This window comes from Danio aesculapii, chromosome 3 (genome assembly GCF_903798145.1).
Source record: "Danio aesculapii chromosome 3, fDanAes4.1, whole genome shotgun sequence".
NCBI classification, from domain to species: Eukaryota; Metazoa; Chordata; class Actinopteri; order Cypriniformes; family Danionidae; genus Danio; species Danio aesculapii.
Genome location: NC_079437.1, coordinates 4,864,695 through 4,892,682, shown reverse-complemented (window position 1 = coordinate 4,892,682; position 27,988 = coordinate 4,864,695). Strand labels below are relative to the sequence as shown.

The window sequence follows — 27,988 nt, the reverse complement described above, 5'->3', positions numbered from 1 at the left end:
GCAGTCAAAACTTTGCATTAGTTTGCATTGCAGTTAATGCACTTTTGAAAGACACTTTCACTTAGCCAGATTGCTTGCGTTTCCGCTTATACAAGAAAACAACTTGTGGTGTTTGTTGCAACGGGCATTGTCACTGTCCATTCTGGAAATACAACCCGTTTGGTTCACTCAGCAAGCTTACGAGCTGTGTGTGCGCGAGTCTGTGTCGCAGACTATGCGTGTGCGCTTGGCATGAGCCTCCGCTGAGTGCATGTGCACAGCCGATAACTGTGAAGGCTTTTATACTTGACGCGCTCGACCGGAAACACAAGCATTTCTCATGTGAGATTGACAACTGTTCAGATGAATATCAAATATCGCAAATTAGAAAAGGCTGATGAGTTAAATTATGCTACAGTAAGTAATGTTTATTCAGCAATAATTCTCCAGTACCGATAGCAGAACCGTTAAGGTCAGAGCTTATCGATACTTCGGGAAGATTCCTTTTGTATTTTAACACCTATACCGATAAAGTACCGAGTTTTGGTACCCATCCCTACGTATTAGTGTAAACAGGGCATAAAACGTACTCCCCAAAGAGTTTGCTTTGGTCAGATGTTTCAAACTGCCGAAACAAACTCAAATAATACATTAGATTTCGTTCAAAATGACCTAATTTCAGCTCTTTTACTTCGTTTGAAGTATACCGGGGCCCTATGGGGAAAAACGTAAGGTTCTTTACGCAACTTGGCCCAGACCAACATGTATAATGTATACTAGCGATTAAATGGTAAGATCCTCAGACAGGAGAACAAGTCACACCAGAAGAAAGGAAAGACGGTGTCAGTGAAGGTGGTTGTGAATGTGTGTAGATGTGTGTTATTTACAGGATCCGAGAAACACACAGTTCCTCTGTCACAGTCTAGCTCCACTCTTACACACTCCAGGTACTGCTCGACTGGAAACTCATTCGAAGAACTTTTGATTAGCCCATATGGGTCGTGCCACACACTCCAGACATCAGTGTTAAAGAAAACATCTCTCTTCCTCTGGTTTAATGCTGTGGTTACTCCCACACTCCAGCATCGACTCTCTTTCACCTCCACATCCCAGCTGTGTTTTCCTGAGCAAAACCCCACTGAACCCAGAACACAGGGATAGTCAAACCTCTCCGGGTTATCAGGGAGCCACTGTTTGTTCTCGCTCTCTCTCACGCTGGTCAAATCTTCAGACAGGACGATGTGCGAATTTGCAGTGTTTGGGTCCAGAATCACAGGAGCTGAAGAGACACAATCAACAGCTGCTTTTATTCTCATGCTCAAGAGTAGAATTAGGGCTGCTTTCACACATTTAGAGGCATCGTTTTGTTCTGAAACAGGGATTAAATATGTTAGGGTTGCTTTTGGTTCTTGGTGTGGTTCGCTTTTATATGACAAATTCGCTCAACGGACCAAAATAGTTAAACCAAAAGTCACGTGTGAGAAAACTCGCCTCACATTGTGAAGTTTATTTATGACCTAATTTCGAGAGGGTGGCCATGACTGGTCCCGCATTAGCTATCATGATTAACCAATCAGATGATTCCTAACACACTATATATAACCAGTTTCTTACCTTAGTTATCTTTGTCTTGACGCCCCCTTCCAACCCTACTCCTCCCTTTTCCTAGGTAGGGTGGCACAGCAGCTTAGTGGTTAGCACTGTTGCCTCAGCAAAAATGTCACTGGCTCAAGTCCTTACTAGGCCAGTCAACATTTCTGTGTGGAGTTTACACGTTCTCCCCATGCTCATGTGAGTTTTCCCCTGGGTTACCTGGTTTCTTCCCACAGTCCAAAGACATGCGACATAAGTGAATCGACTAAACCAAATTGGCACAATAGGTGAGATTTTAGTCTGGCTCCTATCTGTGCCTTCAGTTAGCAGTTTATCTCTTCATAGCAATCCCTATAATTTGTCTTGGGTCCTAAATAAACCAGGGGAGTTTTCGAGATCTACCTGAGCTCAAACTTCCCTCTCGCCCTTCAAACGGAAGGGAGCCCCAGGCTCGAGGATCTTATGAGCTCAGGGCTCTCTTTCAGGACAGAATGCCAAATACGCTTTATTGTCAATCATCAGACAAGTGTGAATGGTAACACTTTATTGTGGTGGTCCATTTGAGGATTAGTAGACTGTCTGCTTAATATCTGTTGATACTGCTCCTTCAACAGACATTTAACTGACTATAAGAAACTTTGCAAGTACACCAACCCTAACCACAATCTAACAGTCTACTAATAATCTAATGAGAATTAGGTTGTATGGAGATGCTATGAAACTTAACGGACCATCAAAATAAAGTGTGACCATGTGCACTCAGGACAGTGTTTGATTTGTTTTCCGTAAGTCCTTATTTTAATATATGATGATAAGTAATGACAGATTATAAGATACAATGTGTGCTTTATCTTTGAGGTAGAGATAAGAATTTCTAATACATAGTCTCATTTCAATTGTCAAGGGTTGTAAAATATATATCAGTCATTCATTAATTAATTATTTCATTAATTTTTCTATGCTTATCCGGGGCCGGGTCACAGGGGCAGACCATCCCCCCAGACTTCCCTTTCCCCAGACACTTCCTCCAGCTTTTCCAGTGGGATCCCGAGGCATTTTCAGGCCAGCCAAGAGACATAGTCCCTACAGTGTGTTCTGGGTCTTCCCTGAGGCCTCCTCCCAGTGGAACATGCCTGGAACACCTCCCTGGGTAGGCATCCAGGAGGCATTTGAAACAGATGCTTGAGCCACCTCAGCTGACTTCTCTTGATGTGGAGGAGCAGCGGCTCTACTCCGAGCACCTCCCGGGTAACAGAGCTAGAACCATGATGTTGCCCGGTATGGCGCAGCCAGGGCCCTACCCTGGAGCCAGGCTTGGGGTTGAGGCTTGTATGCGAGTCCCTGGTGGCTGGGTTTTATTCCATAAAACCTGGCTGGGTTCAGCCTGAAGGAGTGACATGGGACCATCCTCCTGCAGGCCCACCACGAGCAGTTGCATTATGGAATAGGTGGTGGTAGAAGGTTATGACCACAACAACCCGATCATCAGGCACAGAAAAAAAATTGTAATTTCTTAATAGTTGTAACGTAATGTAATGTGTATTTATATAGCGCATTTATTTTTTATTGCCATACACCCAAAGCACTTAACAGTCATGGGGGGGGGGGTCTCTCCACACCACCACCAGTGTGGAGCATCTACTTAGATGATGTGACAGCAGCCACAGGACAACGGCGTCAGTACACTCACCACATACTAGCTATAGGGGGAGTGGAGAGACATTGATGGAGCTAATTCGGTGGATGGGGATGATTGAGAGGCCATGATGGAATGAATTTGGCCAGGACACCGGGGTGTACCCCTATTCTTTATGAGAAGTACCACGTGATTTTAATGACCACAGAGTCAGGACCACAACACAGTGAGATATAGCCTGGTTCATTAGTTTATTGGATCGTATTGCTTTCTCACTGTAACCGAACCGCTCCATAGGTCATTTCAATCGAGCCAAGACTTCGTTCAGACGATTTAAGACTGATTGTTTTGATGCGGATCAGAGCGTGATTAAGGGTTTCACATATGCCCATATGAATCGAGATAAGAGGGCGAAGGTGCTAGATTCCCAACCATCTAGGTGTGAAAGGACCCTTACAATATTATTATTTAGTTATGACTCGCACCTTCATTTGCGCTCTTCAGAAACCTATGGGTGATGTCACGGATACTACGTCCATATCTTTTACAGTCTCTAGTGCAAACAGATGATGGTGGATACAAAATCTTAGGCAACAAGCCACCTCTGACTATTGACTCATTAACTTTTCATGTATGCCTCTACCACAAAGTCAGGGGTACTGGATTAGAGCATTGTCATGGTTTCCTGCTAGCAACCAAAAATGTCCTGCTTGAAGCCATTTTCAATTGTTGTCGTCAAACGCCTGACAACTGCCATCGTGTGTGTCCCGTCACAAAATGTAGCTAAAAAATACTACAAAATGGTAATCATTTGATTGCTGTGTTTACATGACTGTACTACACTTTAATAATGCCACTAAAATAGGAATACTCCACGTCGAATTCCATTTCTGTTTAAATCTGATGAAAAAAAAAAGAAATCGCTGTTTACATGGTAGACTCTTAATCAGAGTATTGTCTTTATTGCATTACAGTTTTTCTGAAAACACATTTTCTAAACCCTTGCTCCATTATTTTTACACCATTAAACACAAAACCTCATCTTCAAGCACTATTAACTAAACCTCTGACTTCTCTTGCAAAATGAAACTTTTGCCTTAAAACAGTTTTACCTGTTCAAAATCAATAACTCTCAAATAACAAACAAAATGATCAAAATGACATACACTATCAAGCAGTCAAAACAATCTCAGGGTGATGTACACTTTTAATCTCAATGTTCAGGGCTATACAATTTGTTCATTGTGCAGCATACAGTCTACAATGCACTGTACTACAGTATATAATGCTAAATAGAGGAGGGGGGGTCAAAAGGTAGAATTGTGATCAAGTTGATTCCTGCTTTGGGCTGAATCAGGCCAGAACACTTCGTCGACAATCACACGCAATGCAATATTGTCTCTCCTGAAGCAATGAGGGAAGAAGCCTATTGTGTGTCGTATACAGCCCTGAAATGATTCCTCACCTATCTCACCACATGAGTTGCAGCAGATCTACTCTGGTGTAGGGTTGTCTATCATACATCTTACATAAAGCTACTCAATCAGATTCAGCAAAGACAAGTATGGAGGGAGGTACAAGTTCATAAACTGGCCACTGCACTCATCCTCTCACATTGTTTCTTCTGACCATGCTTAGACACTCTCCTTCCTACCTTCAACAACCTGTTTGCTTATATCAGTTGTGTCCATCATTTAAAAAACATGAAATTGATTTTAAGTGCTTGTGTTTAATCAATGACATCTTTTCTCTAATTGTATTTGATTGTTATGTTTGGCTTGCGAAAGCCAGCATACTGTTATACTACATAAACTTCTTTTTCTTCTTAGACTATTTTAAGAACGCATCTCCTCTTAGACTGTTCATACTACAGCCACCAAACTACCTCCAAACCTCCAAACTATACTGAATTAAGTTGCTATATCTTTTCCAACTGATCCGACTTACGGTTTTCAGAAAACTGACCTGGAAAATTCAGAAAAGTCCTATTGACTTAACATTGGACCAAACTTTGTGACCTCATAACTCTCTCTCATAACATAAATCAGACTGTCATACAGACTCAAGTTTGGGCTAAATTAACTCAGACTACCAATCTGACAATCACTGATGACCTTTCGACTTACTCTGGGCCACACCCTAGCAACCACTTACGGCGCCCTAGCAACTGTCCCATAGACTTCAGTTATAAAAAACTGCCATTGACTTTACATTGGACATACTAACAACATACCAATTAATACTAGCATAAAGTTTGTCTACGACCTTGCTACTTGTGTTTAGCAGCATGGATGAAGATGCAGAGTTCTGCTGAAAAGTAAGATCAGCATATTGTGTTTTACCATGTGAAATGGTTTAACGTATTGAAACCAGGCTGCACAATTATCTAAATGAGGTCAGGCAACTGAGAACTTAGTTCAGCCAATGGATTTTAGTGTTTTAGCAACTAAGAAAAACTGTAAAATCAAAGTATTGGTGTCCATGTAAAGGTACTCAGTGGCAATTTCATTAATCTGATCTGAATAAAATTTGAACTAACTAGAACTACACTAGCATTGTACAACTATTCTGCTACCTGCCTGAATTAATGAATATGTTCGACAAAAAATTTTTATATTGTCATTCCAATTTCTTGTTCAACCCTCTGAAGTGGCTTTGACACATTGCAAGTTGTATAAAGCACAATAGAATTAAAAATGGCTTGATTGTTCTCAGCGGGCAAATTCCTGTCCGGTCCCCTTCATCAACAAGCAATCAGTTTCCTTTTTATCTGGGTGTTTCACATCACAGCCTGGCAGTGAGTCACAACATTGACTCAACATCCTTAAGGCTTACAATGTTCACTGAGACATTCTTCTGGTAAACGCGTCAGCTGATCAGACCGGTATCATTAAGTTTCATTACTGGAGAAACCAAGACACATGAAGCAGGCCCGTAGTCAGCCTGGTGAAAGGGGTGGTTCTTTTTTCTCAAAAAGTGTGCCTTTTTGCAGTTTTTCACCTCATTCTCTATTTAATGAGAAGGTTTAAATACTGCATGTTAGTGACACTCTAAACACTATCTTTAGGCTTAAATTAGCACAAAAGCTTGTCAGATGGTCATTGTAACCACACTATTTAATGTACCAAAAGAATTTCCTAAGGATTCTGAATAAAGAAATATGACAACAGTTCATTCATTCATTCATTCATTCATTCATTCATTCATTCATTTAGTTTCTACCAATTTTCCAGGGCCGGGTCGCGGGGGCAGCAGTCTTACGAAAGAACCCCAGATTTCACTCTCCCCAGACACTTCCCTCCAGCTCCTTCGGGGGATCCAGAGGCGTTCCCAGGCCAGCCGAGAGACATAGCCCCTCCAGCATGTCCTGGGTCCTCCCCGAGGCCTCCTCCAGGTGGGACATGCCTGGAACACCTCCCTAGGTAGGCGTCCAGGAGTCATCCGAAACAGATGCCAGAGCCACCTCAGCTGACTTCTCTTGATGTGGAGGAGCAGAGGCTCTACTCCGAGTTCCTCCTGGGTGACAGAGTTCCTCACCCAATCTATAAGGGTGCGCCCTGCCACCCTGCGAAGGAAGCTCATTTCATTGCATCCGAGATCTTGTCCTTTAGGTCATCCAAAGCTCATGACCATAGGTGAGAGTAGGAATGTAGATTGACTGGTAAATCGAGAGCTTTGACTTCCGGCTCAGCTCCTTTACCACAATGGACCGAGACATCGACCGCATTACAGCTGCACCAATCTGCTTGTCAATCTCATGTTTCATCCTTCCCTCACTCGTGAACAAAACCCCAAGATACTTGAACTCCTCCACCTGGGATAAAGACTTTCCTCCAACCTGGAGATGGCAAACCAACTTTTTCCGGTGGAGCACCATGGCCTCGGACTTGGAGGTGCTGATTCTCATCCCAACTGCGTCACACTGGGCAGCAAACTGCCCCAGTGCATGCTGAAGGTCCATGTTTGATGAAGCCAGCAGAACAACAATACTTATTTTCAAATACAATAATAAGAATCTGTTAAAGTTAACTCTATTGGGCAAATCACAAACCGGCCAGCACATTCAACATTCCTAGAATTTGGGATGCCGAATTTGCCAAATTCTGTACCGACAGCCAACACAGGACCGCTTGGTCTTAAAGCCTTTTTTTCGATGGGTTATTTTGACAATTTACTATAAAATAGCAGTCAAAATAGGACAAATAAGCTCATGTATGGGACAAATTCTGCACATTTTTTTAGTGAGGGGTGGGTCTTTCGAACCACCCAAACTTGTTTTCTCAAATCAAGTGAGAAAATCAAGCAGAAATGAGAACAAATAAATAATTTCATTCCTAATGTGTATGAACATGGCTGCAGCTATGAGATTACAAAGTCAACTTTCCTTGTGAACTCAAAAATCTCTCAACAGATTCTTGGGAAAAACCGCATAAGTCTTGAAGAACTTGAAATTTAAACTCAAATTCCTGAATTTCACAAAATAATGTTTGGGATTTAATGTTTCAGTAAGAGGGGAAGCATGGTGGCTCAGTGGTTAGCACTGTGGCTTCACATCAAGAAGGTTGGTGGTTCAAGTTCCAGCTGGGTCAGTTGGCAGCATGGATGACGTGTGCAGAGTTCTGCTGAAAAGATCAGCATATTGTGTTTTACCATGTGAAATGGTTTAACGTATTGACACCAGACTGCACAATTATCTAAATAAGGTCAGGCAACTGAGAACTTAGTTCAACCAATGGATTTTAGTATTTTAGCAACTGAGAAAAACTGTAAAATCAGAGTATTGGTGTCCATGTAAAGGTACTCAGTGGCAATTTCATTAATCTGATCTGAATAAAATTTGAACTAACTAGAACTACACTAGCATTGTACCACTATTCTGCTACCTGCCTGAATTAGTGAATATGTTCGACAAAACAAAAATGTAATATTGTCATCCGAATTTCTTGTTCAACCCTCTAAAGTGGCTTTGACACATTGCAAGTTGTATAAAGCACAATAGAATTAAAAATGGCTTGATTGTTCTCAGCGGGCAAATTCCCATCCGGTCCACTTCATCAACAAGCAATCAGTTTCCTTTTATCTGGGTGTTTCACATCACAGCCTGCAAGTGAGTCACAACATTGACTCAACATCCTTAAGGCTTACAATGTTCACTGAGACATTCTTCTGGTAAACGCGTCAGCTGATCAGACCGGCATCATTGAGTTTCATTACTGGAGAAACCAAGACACATGAAGCAGGCCCTCATTTCTCAATTCTAAGTGGAGTTTGCATGTTCTCCCCATGTTGGTGTGATTTTCCTCTGGGTGCTCCGGTTTCCCCCACAGTCCAAACACATACGCTATAGGGGAATTGGATGAACTAAATTGGCTGTAGTGTATGAGTGTGTGAATGAGTGTGTATGGGTGTTTCCCAGTACTGGGTTGCAGCTGGAAGGCCATCCGCTACTTAAACCCTATGCCGGAATAGTCGGCGGTTCATTCATCTATGGTGACCTCTGATAAATGAGAGACTAAAGGGGATGCTTTTAGCTTGTGTTTTTCGTCGAAGTTTAACGCCTCGTGAGTAAACAAAGGCTGCCAATGACATCGTGCACACCAACATGTAAAACGCCAGGCGTAAAAGGATCATTTTTAAAGAAACACCTCATGCACGTTTTTTTTTTTTGGACGCGCTGTCTTAAAAACTTCTCCACCAATCAGATTGTCACGTTGGTTCACGTGCCTGGAGCTGCTGAAGTTACAGTAAACACCACTTGGAGGCACTCAAGTGCAAAACAGTCGAGGTGAACACAGTTTCACTCTCATTCAGTGAAGATGATGATACACGGAGGCATTTGATGGTAGGTGAGTTTCATTTCACGTTTCTTTCATGACTTGCAGTTTTATTAAACCCCATCTAACGGCAGGGGGTGATTCTGCATGTTCAATCTGCTTAATGCTGATGAAAATCACCTGTGTCTGAATGCAGAAAAACATCTTGAAAAGCGTCCCGGTGTGTACAAGCCTTAAGGAAAACGAATGAATGAATGTTTCAGTAAGAAGAATTTTAAATGGTGTCTCAGGTATTATTTCACTTTTACCCTGTTGAGTCTCTTCAGGACTCAAGTAGATGAAGAAATGAGAAACATGATTAAAAATAATCGTCACCATAAACTGAATTCATTTAGTGTCATGAAAACCGTGTGTATAAGAGCAGATGCTCTAGTGTAGACTCTTACAGTAGTGGACGATGTCCTGCATCTTCTTCCAGACCCTGTACTGCAGGTTCCCCAAGTACTGAGACACATGAATCAAAGCTCCAGAAGGCATCTGTGGATCCGGCTGTGAGATCTGGACTCTGGAAGAACATTCAGGAGTCAGAACTGCAGTGGCTTTAGCTTCAGAAGCAGAGAGAGCAGAAACACCAGCAGATCACTCACCTTTCCATTGAGCCTTGAAACTCCTTCAGAAAGCAGACGTCATTGGCTTTCAGCATCTCCTCCGTGTCTCTGATCGTGTGTGAAAGAGCTGAGATGTGTGTGTTGATCTGCTCCAGCTTCTCCTTCATCATCTGCTTCTTCTGCTTCTCCTCCCTCCTCAGTGCAGTGATTGTTCCCTTTTCTCTCTCTCTAAGAAACTGATAAAGCTTCTCAAACTCATGTTTAATCTGATGCTCGGTGTGATCGGCTTGAGCCTGGAAGAAAATCACAGATACCCTGAATAACCCAACATCTAACATAATAAACCAAGAATATGCTAGAACAAATAAACCAATCGTGATTATATATAATGACCCTATACACGGGAAACAATGCTGAAATCAGTTGTTCCGCTTTTAGAATGTGGGTTCCATTTCAGAATGTGCGTCTTTTTGTTTTGATCTCTATAACCCCGCCCACTGCCAGATTACCCAATTATAGTTCTGTCATCAATCTGGCAACCTGCGTGTGCATCATTTTTTTTGTCTTGTTTTTAGTCCAAATATCTAAAAATTCTTAAAATCAAGAAGCATTCTCTAGACAATAAAAACATATTGTCCTGTTTCAAGAAATAATACGTCAAAATTAAGTGAATTTTTTTCTTAAACAAGCAAAATAATCTTGTTTTTCTTTTTGACATTATAGGCCCTATTATACACCAGGCGTAATAAAGTGCAAGACGTGTTTGGCGCGATTCGTTGCTATTTTCAGACCAGCGCAACACTAATTTTCACGTTTTGCTACACGCTGTTTAAATAGCAAATCCATTTGCGCCACTTTGTGGACTCATGGATGTGCTGGTCTGTAAAGGGAGGTGTGCTATGGCACACTGTTGGCGTGTTGCTATTTTGAAGAACTGAAATAGACTGCACCATTGACCAACTAAAAGCTGCTCTAAAGTGCAGCAGAGCGTGTTAGTTATGAGCTTATGCGGGTCAATATGCTTACACAGCTGAGTACACACAGGATGTACAGCAATACACAAATATGCTTACATATGAAAACAATTAAAGGATTAAAATGATACAAAGATTATTATTTTCTACATAAATATAAAAACCATTGCCTTCATGCCTTCTTCACCTCAGGGGCTTTTTCAGTTTATTCATGACAATTTGCATTTGTATAGTGTTATTATTATTAGCAGTACTATTTATTGTATGCATATTTATTTTTTTTAATAAAAACTAGTTTAGATTTGTCCACCTGTGGGGTTTTGGAGACGTCTGCATCACCATATGGCACATGTGTTTAGATTTAACTCAGTTTTTTGACCACAATTCGTTATAATTTCTCATTTATTGCTCCTTTGCTTGAAATTAGAACTGAATCTAGAAATAGTTTTGAAGCAAATCTTTGCGCTTAACAAAGGAAATTAATTATGTAGACTAATGGATGTCTTTAGTGGAGTGAGTTTTCCTTACTCCACCAAAGTAAAGGAGTAAAGTAAAGAGTAAAAGTAAAGTAAAGAGGCTGAATGGAGGCTCGTTCTTTATACTCACTCTGCAGATGCTCTGTTTAACTGTTTTCTCGCTAGTAAAGCATTCAGTTTTTAGACTTTAAGGGCCCTATCATACACTCTGCGCAATAAGGCGCAAGACGTGTTTCCACGACGTGTTGCTATTTCAAAACCAACGCAAATCCACTTTGTGGACTCATGGGTGTTCTGGTCTAGAAAAGAGGTGTAAGGTGCATTGTTGGCGCTTTGCTATTTGGAGGAACTAAAACACACTGTGCAATAGACCAGCTGAAAACTGGTCTAAAGTCCAGCACAGAGCGCGTTAGCTGTGCGCATCGCTTACACATTGCTTAAAACAGGCAGAACGTCCAGCAATACGCAAATATCTTTACAAATGAAAAAGAATTAAAGGATTTATATATTTTTTTAAATATTAACCTACTTTCTACATAAATATAAAAACCACTGCCTTCATCATCTCGGGGGGCTTTTTTTAGTTTATTTATGACAATTTGCTTTGGTATAATGTTATTATTAGTAGTAGTAGTAGTAGTAGTAGTAGTATTTATTAACTGTATATTTATATTTGTTTCCTTAAAAACAAGCTTAGATTTGTCCACCTGTCAGGTTTTGGACCATATGGGGCACAGCATGTGTATTTGGATATAACTCAGTGTTTTGACCACACTTCATTATTATTGTTCATTTATTAGTTTGCTGGAAATTAGAACTGAATTTAGAAATAATTTTTGAAACAAATCTTTGTGCTTAACAAATGAAATTAATTATGTACACTAATGGATGTCTGTGCGTACAACACGCTTCCCTATCCACGAAACCGAGAAAGTGAAAGTAAAGGCCGATTGGAGGCTCATTTTTTCATTCTCACGCTGTAGATGCGGTTTAACTGTTTTCTCTCTAGTGAAGTCTTCAGTTTTTTCACTTACAAAGTCCGCCATGTAAATAGCAAATGCGCCATGGCGTGACACAACTGACTCTTAAGGGGAATGAGAGATGAGACTCTGATTGGTTTATTCTCAAAACACACCTATAACTCATTAAGAGAATAAGCTCAACTGTGTTAGACCATGCGCGCTGAGCATAATGTCTGTCCTTAAAAGAGCAAAAGTGGATTTGGATACGCCCTTAATGCTTTTGCACTATGCGCTTTAGACTTTGTGCCTAGATCGTTAAAATAGAACCCAGTTATTACTTTCTTGACTCCATTGGCAGATTATTTAGCTTTATTTAACTCAATTTTGACATGTTATTTCTTAAAACAAGACTATATGTTTTGCTTGAACAGAAAATGATTCTTAGACATTAGACATAGAATTTTTATACATTTGGACTAGAAACAAGACCAAAACTAAGTAAGAAAAGCAGTGTATCTGTAATAAAAATAACTCTTGATTGTATTTCCTCACCGTAATGTGCTGAACTGTTTTCTCAAACTCTTCTTTAATGTTTTCTTTGTGTCTAAGTCTCTCTTGTAAGGACTTCAGTGCTGTATTGAGCTCCTCCTAGAAATAAACAATACAAACATGTATAAATGTCCATGTGAAAAGGCTGCTGTGATATGGGAATTCAGCATCATTGAGTAAAAACACAGAAGCTTAAGTGCATGTATATAAAGAAAACAGTGTTAATGACTACTAACTAATCTGTAGAGGAGAATAAACATGACGTTAGTCTTACCTTGTGTGATGAAACCACTTCACCGATGGGTCTAAATTTGTGATTGTCATGCTGCTCTGAGTCTCTACACACCAAACACACCGGCTGTTTGTCCTCCAGACAGAAGAGTTTGAGTTTCTCACCGTGTAAACTGCAGATCTCCCCTGATCCCGACGAACGTTTCTCTTTCCTCTCCTTCAGGAAGGACTCACACAAGTTTCTTAACACAAGATTGTTTGGAGGATCATCTCTCGAGGATCTTCTCCTGCAGACGGGACACTCCTGGATATCCGTAGTTCTCCAGAACTGTTGAAGACACTCTCTACAGAAACTGTGACTGCAAGATAAAACCACGGGATTCTTGAAGATCTCATGACAAATGGGACAAGAAAAGTTCTCTTCAGAAAGCGAATCCATTTTCCCTGTTGGAGCTCCAGAAGCTGAACTTTCTCTTCCCGAACAATGGCTCCAAAAATAAATCACTAGGGGGAAACAACAAAACCCAAAGATCTGCCGTCAATTCAGAAGTGATTCTCTTTCAGGAAATGTTCCAGTGTTTTCCACAGATCGGAAACTGGTTGTTGCTGAAAATCAGAAAGGAGAGAAAGCGAGCCAGCCTTTCCCAGGGCAGTGTTATAACAGGGTGGAGTACTTTCTAATCATGTGGGTTTCTTAAAACAGGTCAGACAGAAAACATCCATATTTTATGAGGCTGCTTTTGATTAATTGGATTAAAATTAATTCAGAGTGTGTGAAAAGATACCAGGCAATCCCACATCAATACTTGCTGACCGATTTATTAAATTACATGTCTGATGAGGATCGTGAGACTGGTACATTACCTTTAACATTCATTTTCCTTCGGCTTTGTCTCTATTTCAGAGGTTGCCACAGCGGAATGGACTGCCAACTATTCCAGCATATGTTTTACGCAGTGGAAGCCCTTCTAGCTGTAACCCAGTACTGGGAAACACCCATACACCCTCATTCCCATTTCAGACAATTTAATTAGTTACTTATAACCTCCTTGCCTTAAATACTGTATATAATTTAACAGTTCTGTATAAATCAATTCAGAGAAGCAGAGAAAACTGATTTGTTTTGTTATACAAATATGTTTTTCATTCATTCATTCATTTTCGGCTTACCCCTTTATTAATCTGGGGTCGCTACAGCAGAATGAACCGCCAACTTATCCAGCATTTGTTTTACGCAGCAGATGCTCTTCCAGCAGCAACCCATCACTGGGAAACACCCATACACACTTAATCACACTCATACACTACGGACAATTTAGCATACCCAATTCACCTATAGCACGTCTTTGGACTTGTGGGGGGAAACCGGAGCACCTGGAAGAAACCCACGCCAGCACAGGGAGAACATACAAACTCCACACAGAAATGCCAACTTACTCAGTCGAGGCTCGAACTAGTGACCTTCTAGCTGAGGCGACAGCACTACCTACTGCGACACCGCGGAGGCAACCACACCTTCACCTCTTTGTCATTCATTAAAATCCTTTAACACACGGCAAGCCGTTGATTATCCTGCTTATTCCATGGTCATTTGCCAGGGTAGGCGTAAGTTTTAAATAGTTTTGCTTTTTGCAATGCAGTGTTTGTCCGAATTTTTGTCCGTTTTTACATGTCAGATTTTCTAGTCCCTCCACTGAATCAGCTGTGACAGGCTGACAGATGGAGAGAGAGAGAGAGAGAGAGAGAGAGAGAGAGAGAGAGAGAGAGAGAGAGAAAGAGATCATCTGCGTGCTGTTTATACCTGCTAATATTAAGATGCGATGTCATCACTCCAATCACAGGTGGACAAATAGGACATACCCAGTCACACCTGGAGTGTGTTTCCAGTCACATGTTTCTATTGTCTACTTTCTACCACCTCTCAGATGAGGGAGGGTCTGTGTATTGGCTTTCTTTTAACATTCCCTTTAATACTGCTAAAGCTGAGCTACCTATAGCAGAATTTCTGAGATTTACATGTCATAATCAACATACAAATCTTATTGAAAGTACCATATCAATTAAATATGCTTTAGGAATATGTTAGGCATTGGCAAATGAAATAAAGATAAGTTATTTCCTATCAACTTTCAGCCTTCACACTTTAGTTTTAAAATGCTGTTTTTATAAAAAAAAAATCCCTTTAACAAATATTTTTGAACATCTAAAGTAAATAAATGGTGTTATTACGCTTCTTTCAAATCAAGGTATTAGGCTCGCCAAACTGATCTCATGAACAAAAAGACCGCAATCTCTGCTTAGAGTAGAATAACAATACAATTATTAAAAACACATTAATCTATACACATGAAATTAATCATTCACAAAGCTGTATCTTATGAAACGCTAGTTCAAGGGCACATAAAATGAATCTAAAAGAAAGCTGCCGCTTTCAAACTGTGATCAAAACTGACTGGAATTACAAAAAAAGTGTTTCAAGAAAAATAATGCACACCCTCCAGCCAATCAGAATCAAGAATTTCAACAGACCATGGAATAAATAAATAAATATATATATATATATATGTATGTATATATATGTATGTGTATATATATATATATATATATATATATATATATATATATATATATATATATATATATATATATATATATACACATACATATATATACATATATATATATATATATATATATATATATATATATATATATATATATATATATATATATATATATATATATATATATATATATATATATATATATATATATACACATACATACATATACATACATATATATATATATATATATATATATATATATATATATATATATATATATATATATATATATATATATATATATATATATATACATATATATATATACATATACATATATATACACACACTTTTGTTACTATATTTTGCTTAATATCCACGTTTTACTTGGACAACATCTTTCTTTAGGCAACTGCACATGCCTAAAAAGCAACGAAATATTTGTCAATATATGGTATAGTATTTGCAAGTATTTTATGAATCTAATGTCACTGATGTTTGAATTTAAGCTTTTTGTGAGTCAATCCAAGGCCACATATACTTACAACATGAAAGAAACTTTTGCAAACAAAAATGTAAGTATTGAGCAAAAAATATATAAACAATGCAAATAAATAAAAAAAAAACCGCACTAATAAATAAATAAATAAAATAAATAAATAAAAAAATAACATAAAAAATGCAATGGGAAAATTGAGTTTTAAGAAATAAAAATGAATTTTGCAAACAAAAATCAAGAACTGCAAATAAAAATCAAGTGCAAAAAAGACATTTTTTTATTTGCATTTTTTTTAAATATACATATATTTGCTAAATATTTTATTTTATAGTATTGCCTTAACAAAACCTCTGAAGTCAATTGCAATGCTCATTTTGATTTGCTTTTCAGTCAACCGTGAGTTTGCGATGCTGTTTTCTTTTTGCACTTCACATTTCTGTGCGTTTATCTCTCTGGCCCTGACAGACAAGGGGGCGGAGTCATGATTTTTTTTAAATTTGCATTATTTAACTTTTTTTTTGCTCAATACTTTATTTTTTGTTTGCAAAACTTTCATGTTGCAAGTATATATGGCCCTGGATTGACTCCATACTAACAGCGACAGCAGCGCCCACTAGTGTGGATTTTTGACGTGACAAAAAATATATATAATTAGCATTCTCATACTGTTTAAATGCAGTACATAATTAAAAGTGTTTTCCATGGACCTCTCATTATAAAAACTGCTGTTATTACATTTTTATTTTACATTTCTCAAGCATAGTTTAATAAATTACAGCTCTTATAAATCAAAAAGAATATCCTAAAGCTAATTAATACCATTAATAAATACCTCAGGAATAATTTTACTAGTGGCTTTTTTAGTAATTGGCAAACATTTTTGTACTAGGTAAAAATGATTCGCGATTATTCTCATCTAAAATAAATGTTTGTTTTGACTTTATATACAGTTGTAGTCAGAATTATTAATTTTTTTATTTATTTTTTTTATATTTCCCAAATGATGTTTAACAGAGCAGGGAAATTTTCACAGTATGTCTGATAATATTTTTTCTTCTGGAGAAAGTCTTATTTGTTTTATTTCAGCTAGAATAAAAGCTATTATTCATTTTCTTAAAAGCCATTTTAAGGTCAATGATTTTAGCCCCTTTAAGCTATTTATTTTTTTGATAGTCTACAGAACAAACCATCATTATACACTTTAAGCTGTATAGAAGTGTCTTGAAGAATATCTAGTCTAATATTATTTACTGTCATCATGACAAAGATAAAATAAATCAGTTATTAGAGATGAGTTATTAAAACTATTATGATTAGAAATGACAAACAGAAATTGGGGAAAAAAATAAACAGGGGGCTAATAGTTCTGACTTCAACTGAATATATGTGCTGTATGTATTTATTATGTTTATATAAATACACACATGCATATATTTGTGAATATATATATATATGATACAAATGCTTCTGTATGTGTGTGCATCATATATACATAATAAAAATATACAATACGCACATGTCTATTATGTCAACTCTAACTAATTTTGAATGTGATTAAATGCCATTAATCTTTGCCCGGCACTAATATATTTACATAATTTTGTTTCTGATAACCATATAATAAAATGTTCATTTTAAATCTAGACTTTATTTAGACTCATTTCGAACATAAAATAAAAAAATAAATAAATGGATATTACAAATCCGGAAGCCAATCTTAAAAAAATAAGCTGATGACAGTGCACAAATAAGTACACAAATTTATATATGTTAGAAAAAATATGAAATAAAAATCAAAGAGGAGAAGGGGAGAGGGGGGTCAAGAAAAAAAAACGTATGAAATGTTGTTGAAAGTTTGTAGTTCGTATTTTTTGCAAAATTTCACTTGATTTTGAATGTATTTTCTTTCTATTTCTAAAGATGTTCAGTGATTAAAATATAAATATATGTATGTATGTATGTATGTATGTATGTATGTATGTGTATATATATATATATATATATATATATATATATATATATATATATATATATATATATATATATATATATATATATATATATATATATATATATATATATATATATATATATATATATACACACATATATATATACACACATACATACATACATACATACATACATATATTTATATTTATATTTTATTTCCCATGTGTATGCATGTACTCTGACCTCCTGTATAGCCTTCCAGGGACAACCAGCAACAATCAAGAACGCGTGATTATATGCTGCCATAGATTTGTAATGAAAAATGTCATTATAATGGAAGTAAATGGGGCAAAAACAGCCCCCAACATAACGAAATGTAGTAAATTTGAAAGATACACAAGGATTAACCTTTTATTTGATCCTCTTCAAGTGTTGACGGTAGTATGTGCAGTTGTCCGGCAGGAGGCGCTGTGTGGCAGAAACAGGCGGAACAGAAGCGGTTATTGTGCGCGGAACACACGGCTTCAGTTCTCACATCTGTTTACGCGGCCAAACAAACACAGGTGCGGAAATAACAGGGATTTCTGGGATTTTTGCGGGCTGCCGGTGGAAAGGCGGGAAGGAGGCTGAACAAGGCGGCTCTCTGTGACAGCATGAGCTGAAAAGTGCGGTAAACAGACAGCGGGACACTACTGAGGGAGCGAGTGTTGGAGGATGCAGAGATTACCTGTACGTTACACTAGAGGTTGCAAGAAGGGATACAGTCAGGGTGCGAATTACAGGGGGGGTTTCGGGGGATCGACACCCCTAATTAATACTTGATCCCCTCTGAGGGACGTCAAAACAAGAAGTAGGGGTCAGCTAATAGTGAGATTTTTTTTATATATATTTATCGGATTTAATAATATTAATAAATTAATCAATACATAATATGAGTATACATTTGACCACCCTATAACGGTTCATACCATTGTGAATGCATGATCGCGCCAATCAGGGTATGTGAGAAAAACAAATCATTCAACACAGTCTGAAACAGGCAGATCGAGCGCACTGATAGATTTAGGATAAGTGTTTACAAGATATAGTTTTGTAAAATAGATTTTTGTATCTAAATGTAAAGTCAAATTTGACTGTTTCTACTAAAATTGGTGCTCTAGCCTAAAAGTAAAGTCAAATTAGAGACAGTTTTTATCGTAACTAATCAGAGTTATTTTACACCTCAAAACACTGAAAAATATAAATTATTTTTAATAATGATTTAGTTAAATACATAAACGTGATTCACTGAAGCCTGATTTCATAAACTAACATTACCGAAAAAGTCAATAATGGGCTATATACACAGCTAATGTTGTTCAGCCAATGATGAACTTCCAGTGAAAGCTTTGTTTCTTTTCTTTTACGTTTCTTTTACGGCACTGATGTTGTAATGTAAACAAAATATAATCAGTTATACAGACTTAAGCATCCATTTTGTTGTTAAAGTTTAAAAAGAGATTAAATACTGTTTAAACCAAGCGGCAACCTCCCGCTCTCTCTCGGGAAGCCTATACGGAAGTAACTGAAACTGCAATTCATCAAAGTTCCGCTAGTCCTGGCTCCATAATAGAGCAAATTGCAATTGAGCCCACTGTTAGAATGGCCAACTTTACAGCAGAAAAAAAGGTGTTTACAGCCTGGTACAAAGAACGATTTTGGTTCATATAGCTATTATTACCCTCCATGACAACTGTGAGGGGGTGAATTTTTTTATAACTCATCCATTTCCTTTATATTAGGTTATATTAAGTTTGCATAATTAAGGGCGTGGCCACTTGAGTGACAGCTAGGTTTCGCTGGCCGCCGTCACTTCACCTCAGCTGAATCCGGCAGATTAGCCACTGATCTCGCCATATTCATCGTATTTTTGTGTTGTTTTATGTGGCTTTACACAGTCAGCTGCCTTTTGGACTTATTTCTTACAATTATCAGATGATATGGGATGCTGTGTGCACTTAATTGTGCTCACAAACCATTCACGTGGCCTCGTTTCCCATGTGAGTAAAGTTATATACTTATACACCATCTCTATAAATGTAATAGTTTTATTTAAGATCATTTATCATTAATATTTTTCTTTAGACCCGTAAAGCACTCCAGAATCTGACAGATTGATTAGCTGTAGGCTCTAGAACAGTCATCTGAAGCGTTATCATACAGTGTTATGCTGGAGTTCATCAATAGTCTTGCCTTGACTAACACACACTATATCTGAAGTGTTTGTTAGTAATTCGCGTTTTCCTCCTGTAGAAAAACGTCATAAGAGCAATGTTTAGTGGCTCACTGTATTACTACAGTGTTTTTAAAAGTCTAAACACTTTATTGATATAGTGTACAGCCAAGCACATGTGGTCAGAACACAAACGAGTCGCAGGTAATGAAGTATTAAGCGTTTCTCCCAAAGTAAAGTCTGTCTGCCAGGTCTAAGCAAAGTGCCAGCAGGCGTTTGTAGCTCCGCCCACTCTCCGCCTCTTTGCCCTTATTTGGTATCCCGCCGTGGGTGCGATGACGCGCGAACAAAATGGCGACGGTTGGCCGCGCCTACTAGTAGCTTCTTTTGCAGTGTTCAGAAACCTATGGGTGACGTCACGGATGCTCCAACCATATATTTTACAGTCTATGGTTTAAACGCAGACACCATCATTAGCGGCAGGCTAGCGCAGAAACTCCATTGAAAACACTGGAGTAAAATTAATTTCCGTATTTTAAAGACATGGCACAGAAAATAATAATAAAATGCAGTGCTTCTTGTTTGGTCTGACACCCACTTTATATAGTATCTCACCCAGGCAGTGAAGATCTGTGTTTTTTTAAAGAAATCAGATCTTAAACGTGGTGATTTTGTATGTGATGACAATTCACTGGAAGCCCAGTGGCTGGCTGACTGACATGAAAAGTCTGTGTGCATTAGCATAAGTGAGGAAAATAAATCATTCAACTGTCAGAAACCGGCAGATCTACAGCACCGATAGACATTGTAAGTATTCACGAGACTTTTTTCTAGTTTGTATCTAAAAGTAAAGTCAAATTCGACAATTTCTAGTAAAATTGTTGTTTTAGTCTAAAAGTAAATCAAATTAGAGACGTAGTTTTTGTAGTTTGACCTAAAGTTATTGCTGGATAATTAATCAGAGTTAATTAACTGAAAACGTAAATTCGTTTAATTAATGATTTAGCTAAATACATAAATGTGATTCACTGAAGCCTGTATCACTCAAACTAGCATTACCGAAAAACTCAGTGATTCTCACCCTGGATACAGCTGCAGATGGAGGTTAACGATAGTTATTAGTAACACTTAATAAACATGGTCCAATAGTTAATGCTAATTAATGTACTGACTAACATGAACAATTAGTAATACATTTATTAGGTTTCTTATTCATCATTAAGTTAATGTTATTCAAGTTACATAACATTAACCACATGCATTAATGTTAACAAACATAACATTGGATTTTAATAATGCATTGGTTAATGTTGAATTATGATTTGTAAATGCTTTATAAGATTATTCATACTTCGTTAATGCTAGTAAATAAATTAACTAATGGAGGATTATTCTAAGTGTTACAGAATTATTTATATTTATTAATTTACCCATTAAACTGTATTTTATTAACGTCTACCCCAACCCTAAACCCAACCATCGCAGTAATGTCATTTTTCACATTGCACAGTAATTTTTTTTCCTCTCCGCTGTCGCCACTGGCTTGCATGGTTCGGGATCTGTAGAGCTGCGCATCAATAGTTTTGCTCTTCAGTGTTTGGACTCTCAGTAGTGATTATTAAATCACACTGAACTGAACTAAACTGACCTGAACTTAAACACTACAAACTGAACTACACTGTTCCTATTTACTGTGACCATTTATGTGAAGCTGCTTTGACACAATCTACATTGTAAAAGCGCTATACAAATAAAGGGGAATTGAATTGAATGTAAAAGCAGTAATTATACCGAGTATTATTGTAGCTCTTTTATTAATGTCTAGCCCAATCCTCACAGGAATGTCAAAATATGAATTATTGTCATCACAAAAATTGTTCTGCAAATATCCACAGCTGTATCCCCTCTAGACTTTATCCTGTGGAGATGATGACCTTTATAATCATTATCTTTCATCAGAGCTGTCCTAAAACCAAAACGTGTATTGAAAAATACCAACAAGTAATTTTAAATTTCAAATAAAAATGTCACACACACACACACACACACACACACACACACACACACACACACGCACACACGTTTGTTTTTATGAAAAGTGAGTACATTACATAGGTTTCCATTCATTTTATACTGTCCAAACCGTGTATTGTATTGCCCTAACCCCACCCTACCCCTAAACCCAACCATCACAGCAGACTGTGTGCAGCTTTACTCTCTGATTAAACTCATCCTGTGGGATTTATAAGCCTTTTGAGAAAAGGGGACGTCACCAATGTATTTCACCTATTTCACCTCGTTTTTGTAATACCTGTGTCCTACCTATGCCATTATACAGATTTGTGTCCTGACATGTCACAAAAACACTCGCGCGCACGCGCGCACACACACACACGCACACACACACACACACACACACACACACACACACACACACACACACACACACACACACACACACACACACACACACACACACACACACACACACACACACACACACACACACACACACACACACACACACACACAAGAATAGATTATTAAACAGAAATGGAATGGTCCGGTGTGTACACTAGCTAGCTGTGAGAAATTATTTCATATTTGTATTTTATATTAGCAATAATAATATTAAAAGTGTTGAATACATCAAGTCTTTATTAATGTACTTCAATATACAGATAAGGGGAGACAAATAAAGACCATTCAGAACATCTCCGGCAAGAAATTGTCCATGTTCATTTGTCACGATTGAAAATCCGGTTTACTACACTAAGAGATTTCTGATGAACACTTATGTAAATCAACGGTTGTCTGCGGTCTAAAATAGACATTACTCTTGCGCATGAAATCCTCTAAATATTAATATTGTTTTAGTAAAACTTTTTCCCTGTTAATTACTGATGTTTCTTATTAAAACGGGCGTTTAATTAAAAGTCATTTCTCTAAATGACAGTAGTTCATATTTATTTGTAATTGGGGAAACGTGGTGTTAATTGGATCTTTAAAATCATAAACTATTTGTATTTCTGTTTCAAGATGTTTTCCTTTTTATATTCAGATTATTGTTTGACCCCCAAATGAAGTCATGATAATTATCAAACTTACGCTGATCACATGACTATCTCTGCAGAAACGGAGTGTGTGTGTGAGCGAGTGTGTGAGTGAAAGAGCGAGGAAGTGTGTGTGGAAGAGAAAGTGAGTGAATGCGTGTGTGTATTTGGGGAGTCAACACAGCAGTTCCTGTTCGGAGTTAAAAATAAACGAGTGACTTAAATTCCTCTCCCTCCTTCTCTTGTCTCTGGTGTGAAGACGGTCCAGCAGTTTGTTACTCAATCCCAAAGTTTTGACCCCAGACATTTTAACATGTTGCACTTTTTGATGTTGAGGTGTTGAGATATACATACACATATATATACATACATATACACATATACATATATATACATATACGTACACACAACAGTGCTTCCCATAGGTTTCAAATATACTTGCGGTGGTAGCCAGATTGAAAACACCATTTAACCACATCATAATAGTTAACTATACAAACAAACAAACAAAACTATTTATTTATTATTACTTTTAAGTTCAAAGCAAACGTGAATGACAAAGCATTTTAGATATAAAATAGCCAACATAATATAGACTCGATTGGAATCAGACGTTAACTCCAGATCAGAACTAGAATATATATACATATAGTGAGTATTGAGTATATATATATATATATATGCGGACAACTCTGTATAGGTTCAGTAATCATAACCGGTTTTGTACGTACTGACATCATTTACCTCATATGCACTATGTCGTGGTAGAATACTATGGCGAGGGAGGCGACCGCGAGTAATTAAAAAACAGAAACTGCACAATTCACTGCGTGTGTTTGCTGGACAGTCATTCACTGACACTGTAGTACAGCAGAAGCCCCTAATTCACTCCCTTGAAGAAAATAAAAGTAAACTCCATTTCTCTCTCTTTTCTGGCCCCTTTGACCTGCTGGCGTGACTTTTCCTCCCTGCTGTTATAGCGATACTTGTGAATCCAGACACGAGTGTGTCTGCAGAGCGAGTTTTTACACCGTGTCTACTATGGATCAGCTGTGATCGCCGCTGCCGTTTATCAGCGTCGCTCATCGGTGAACAGCGCCAGAGCGTTAGAGCCAATCGCAGCCCTTTCTGTTGAGCGTGTGATCAATCATAGGCATTTAACAATTCGCTTGACAACGCACAGAAAGCAAGTGGGATAAGATTTACGCTTGTTTATTTGCCTTAAGTGCTCATGTTGTTCTGAGCATGTCCTTGAGTTTTGTTTGATGCATTAAAAAAAAAAGTTCTTTGAGCAGGTCAAATTAAAGGTACAGTATATATCTGACTGCCTAAAGGACGACTTCGTTTTACAAATACATATAAGACGTATTTTAAAATTATACACTTCATTACAAGAATTCTTGTGCTGTGAAGTAAAATATCAAATTGTGTATCGAAAGCATCATCAATGCATCGAGATACCGAACTGAACCGAATCGATGGCATGATAATCATAACCGAACTGTGAGACCAGTGTAGGTTCACACCTCTAATATTCTCAATATTTTTTAACACATCTATAGTTATGCGGTGGCACAGAGTTAGACCTCTTTCTTCACTTCACACAGAATCAGCAAGCTATGCAGCATGACATCACTTTGTTGCAGAGACGCTATTGGTTGAATGCTGGCAAAGTAGAACACGGAAGCAGAAAGCGCGAGTATGTCTGCGGCCTGGAGGTATTGTAAAGTTAATGACGACAACATTGCCATAGCAAACTGTGAGATGTGTAAACGTAGGACTGTCTGCCAGGTATTTTAAGTTTAGGTGCTCTTTGTTTTTATATTAGATTATTTTTATATTTACTAAAGTCCAAAAGTGAAGAATTGATGTTATTTATTACGTGATTGTTTAAACACCTCACAGAAGTGCTCTGTTTGTTAACAGAGGTGTTGAAAGTTAAAATAAGGTGAATTAAATAAAAATTAAGGGACATCCTGGATCTGTTTCTTCGCTCTTCTTTATTCTTTGTTTATGTATTCTAGAAATATCAGGTCGGGTTTCGGTATCGGTAGATGCTTGAAATCAATTGACTCGGACTCGAGGGCAAAAAAACTGATCGGGACATCCCTACTAATGACATCACCCAATTAATAAAATATACTGCAAATGAGCAATAAATGACAGAAAAATGAATAAAAACAGACAATGTTGCTGAAAATTATAATAATTACAAGAATGTGTAGATGTAAATAAGGCAAATGCGCTGATTAACCATTACTAATGGTGTACATATATTCTGCAGTGTTTAGACCAGTCATAGTTATATAGTAAAGTTGAGTCGTTTAGATTAAACAGTTAATTTTTCTCTCGCTCTTGCAACTGTGCGTGCACTGTCAGCTTTAAAGCCAAGCGAAAGTAGGCTTAAATAAAAAGGTAATGCAAAAACGCATACGATTAACGAACAACAGCTTTAGAAAGCAAAAGCCGAATCCTGGACATTCTAGGAAATTTAGAAACCCGACCGAACAAATTCAAGTGCCAAAAAGGCACATCTCTGTGGGTTTGCAAAGCACGTGAGACTGTCTGTGGGAGTGTTGACAGCTCGAGCGCACAGAGCGAACCGAGAGAAGATTTTCCACTCCTTAATCAATCGCGGATGTTTGGTTATATTATCATCACCAAACTTGTTCCTGGAGGGCCGGTGTCCTGCAGATTTTAGCTCCAACCCTAATCAAACACACCTGAACAAGCTAATCAAGGTCTTACTAGGTATACTTGAAACATCCAGGCAGGTGTGTTGAGGCAAGTTGGAGCTAAACCCTGCAGGGACACCGAGATTGGTGACCCCTGGTGTAAAGGGATGATGATAAATATACTTGGGCGGCTGTTAATATACCCGGGTGGTACGCCCAAGTAAAGCCTATGTGTGGAAAGCACTGTATATATAAAAAACTTTTGAAGGGCGATGACTATGGCACCTTCAGGATTGGTCTTGTTTTTGTACACTTAGTTTTTCACAATCATCAAAATTATTAATAATATTTTGTATGTGGTTGACGCGGTGGCTCAGTAGGTAGCACTGTCGCCTCACGGCAAGAAGGTCGCTGGTTTGAGCCTCGGCTGGGTCAGTTGGCATTTCTGTGTGGAGTTTGCATGTTCTCCCCGTGTTCACGCGGATTTCCTCCGGGTGCTCCGGTTTCCCCCACAAGTCCAAACACATGCGGTACAGGTGAATTGGGTAGGCTAAAAATTGTCCGTAGTGTATAAGTGTGAATGTGTGTGTGTATGGGTGTTTCCCAGTGATGGGTTGCAGCTGAAAGGGCATCTGCTGCGTAAAACATATGCTGGATAAGTTGGCGGTTCATTCCGCTGTGGCGACCCCAGATTAATAAAGGGACTAAGCCGAAAATAAAACTAATGAATGAATATTTTAAATGTATACTGTACCATACACAGCAATAATACTAGTCTGATGTTTTGTAACCTGTTTGGATGTTTACAAGGTGTATTAATAGAATATCTGTGTATTATATTTACATTATTTTGTTATCATCATTATTTTTATCCTGATGCATAAAGCTGTGGTCACACTTTTTGTGTTGAAGCATGTGTAAGTCTGTCGTATGGTGCTGTGAAAGGGGGGGAATAAAGCAAGATGATTTCACATTAAAAAAAAAAGCGAGAGATTGCTCCATGTTTTACATTTCTGCACAGAGGGGTCATGTTTTGAGCTTCTATTGGTCCCATGCAAATCACATGATGCGATTTTGCAGGTCAGACTTCACCAAGCTTGAACTTTGCCACACAGCAACACGCGTTTCTGGTCTGCCACATTCATACGTGTATGAATGGAAGTCTATTGGGTGAAAATTGCAGTGTGACCGCGGCTGAACACTTTGATTTTAGGCCCTGTCCACATGAACACAGGTATTTTAAAAATGTATTTATTAATATGGTTTGTCCACACATGAAAACAGAGTATCGGGTAACTGAAATCGAAATGTTCTGAAAACTCCTGCCAGGTTGAAGACTTTCTGAAACTCCGGGTACAGTGTGCTCATGTGGATGCTACAACCAGAGTTTTTGCCTTATGAAGTCAGTGTGTGCGTGGTTTTCTCCTTTCTGATTGGCTGTGGTGGAAAAATTCACTTTAATTACTACTAAAGCATTGATTCATATAAAAATTCTCTTTCTTACTAGAATCAACAAATATTAAGAAGCATATGCCTACCTAAGAAAAGATGGTACAAAAATGTATTACAAGCAGGGTCATGGCCATCTGCTTTTAGACATGTGCATTTACTAAGTGTAAATCCTAACCCAGGCTCATTCTGAGAACGTAGTCCCGGGGACGTTTCTGGAGACCGCGAAATACGTCCCGGGAGGTACGTATTTTTGCAGTTTTTGTTTTTGCGAGTCCGCGAGAGGTCGCAGTGCGCGCTTTTTCCCGCGCCGTTCTCTGGAGGGCGCTGTCGAACGACCTTCCGCCTGTCTGCCTGGATGACAGAATGATTGACCGTGCGACCGGCCAATCGGCGGGCTGACCCACCGTCCTACGTCCTTTAAACCCAACCAACGACGATTCACAAAAGCCGTCCAGAAAAAGAAAAGCCCTCGTCTGATTTTTAGCACGTTTTCGGATTTTGACCACATTCTCACCCTGTGATGAACTGGTTCGCTTCATTTTTTGGATTTTGTTTTTGTTTTCTTACCTGATTTCTGGAACCGCACTTCCCCGGACTCGAACCCGGTCGTCGTCGTGGTCAGCCCCTCTCTGCGCCTCGAGTCCGCCAGAGTACACAAAGAGCCAGGAAGGGAACGGCGTCACAGCGCCCCGCAGCGTTCGCTTAAAAAAATGAAATGCAGCCGTACGTACCCCCGGCTACGTATTTCGCGGTCTCCAAAAACGTCCCCGGCACTACGTTCTCAGAATGAGCCTG

General features: G+C 38.4%; 1 protein-coding gene across 1 annotated transcript; it reads right to left on the bottom strand.

Annotated features, from left to right (window-relative positions):
- trim35-31 (tripartite motif containing 35-31) lies at positions 1–13,358 on the bottom strand. Its single transcript, XM_056452942.1, has 5 exons — positions 12,826–13,358; positions 12,555–12,650; positions 9,630–9,883; positions 9,429–9,547; positions 1–1,258 (listed from the first exon to the last, which is right to left on the bottom strand). The coding sequence occupies exons 1-5, from the start codon at positions 13,219–13,221 to the stop codon at positions 756–758; spliced, it is 1,368 nt and encodes a 455-aa protein (XP_056308917.1). The 5' UTR covers positions 13,222–13,358; the 3' UTR covers positions 1–755.
- Between the last annotated feature and the right edge of the window lie 14,630 nt (positions 13,359–27,988).

What these genes read in the sequence shown, in the direction of transcription:
- trim35-31 (XM_056452942.1), bottom strand. Translation starts at nt 13,221, where the DNA reads ATGGATTCGCTTTCTGAAGAGAACTTTTCTTGTCCCATTTGTCATGAG. An exon ending in AAGTGGTTTCATCACACAAG is followed by an intron (nt 12,651 to 12,825) that starts GTAAGACTAACG and finishes GTTTATTTCTAG; the next exon opens with GAGGAGCTCAATACAGCACT. An exon ending in AAACAGTTCAGCACATTACG is followed by an intron (nt 9,884 to 12,554) that starts GTGAGGAAATAC and finishes ATTTTCTTCCAG; the next exon opens with GCTCAAGCCGATCACACCGA.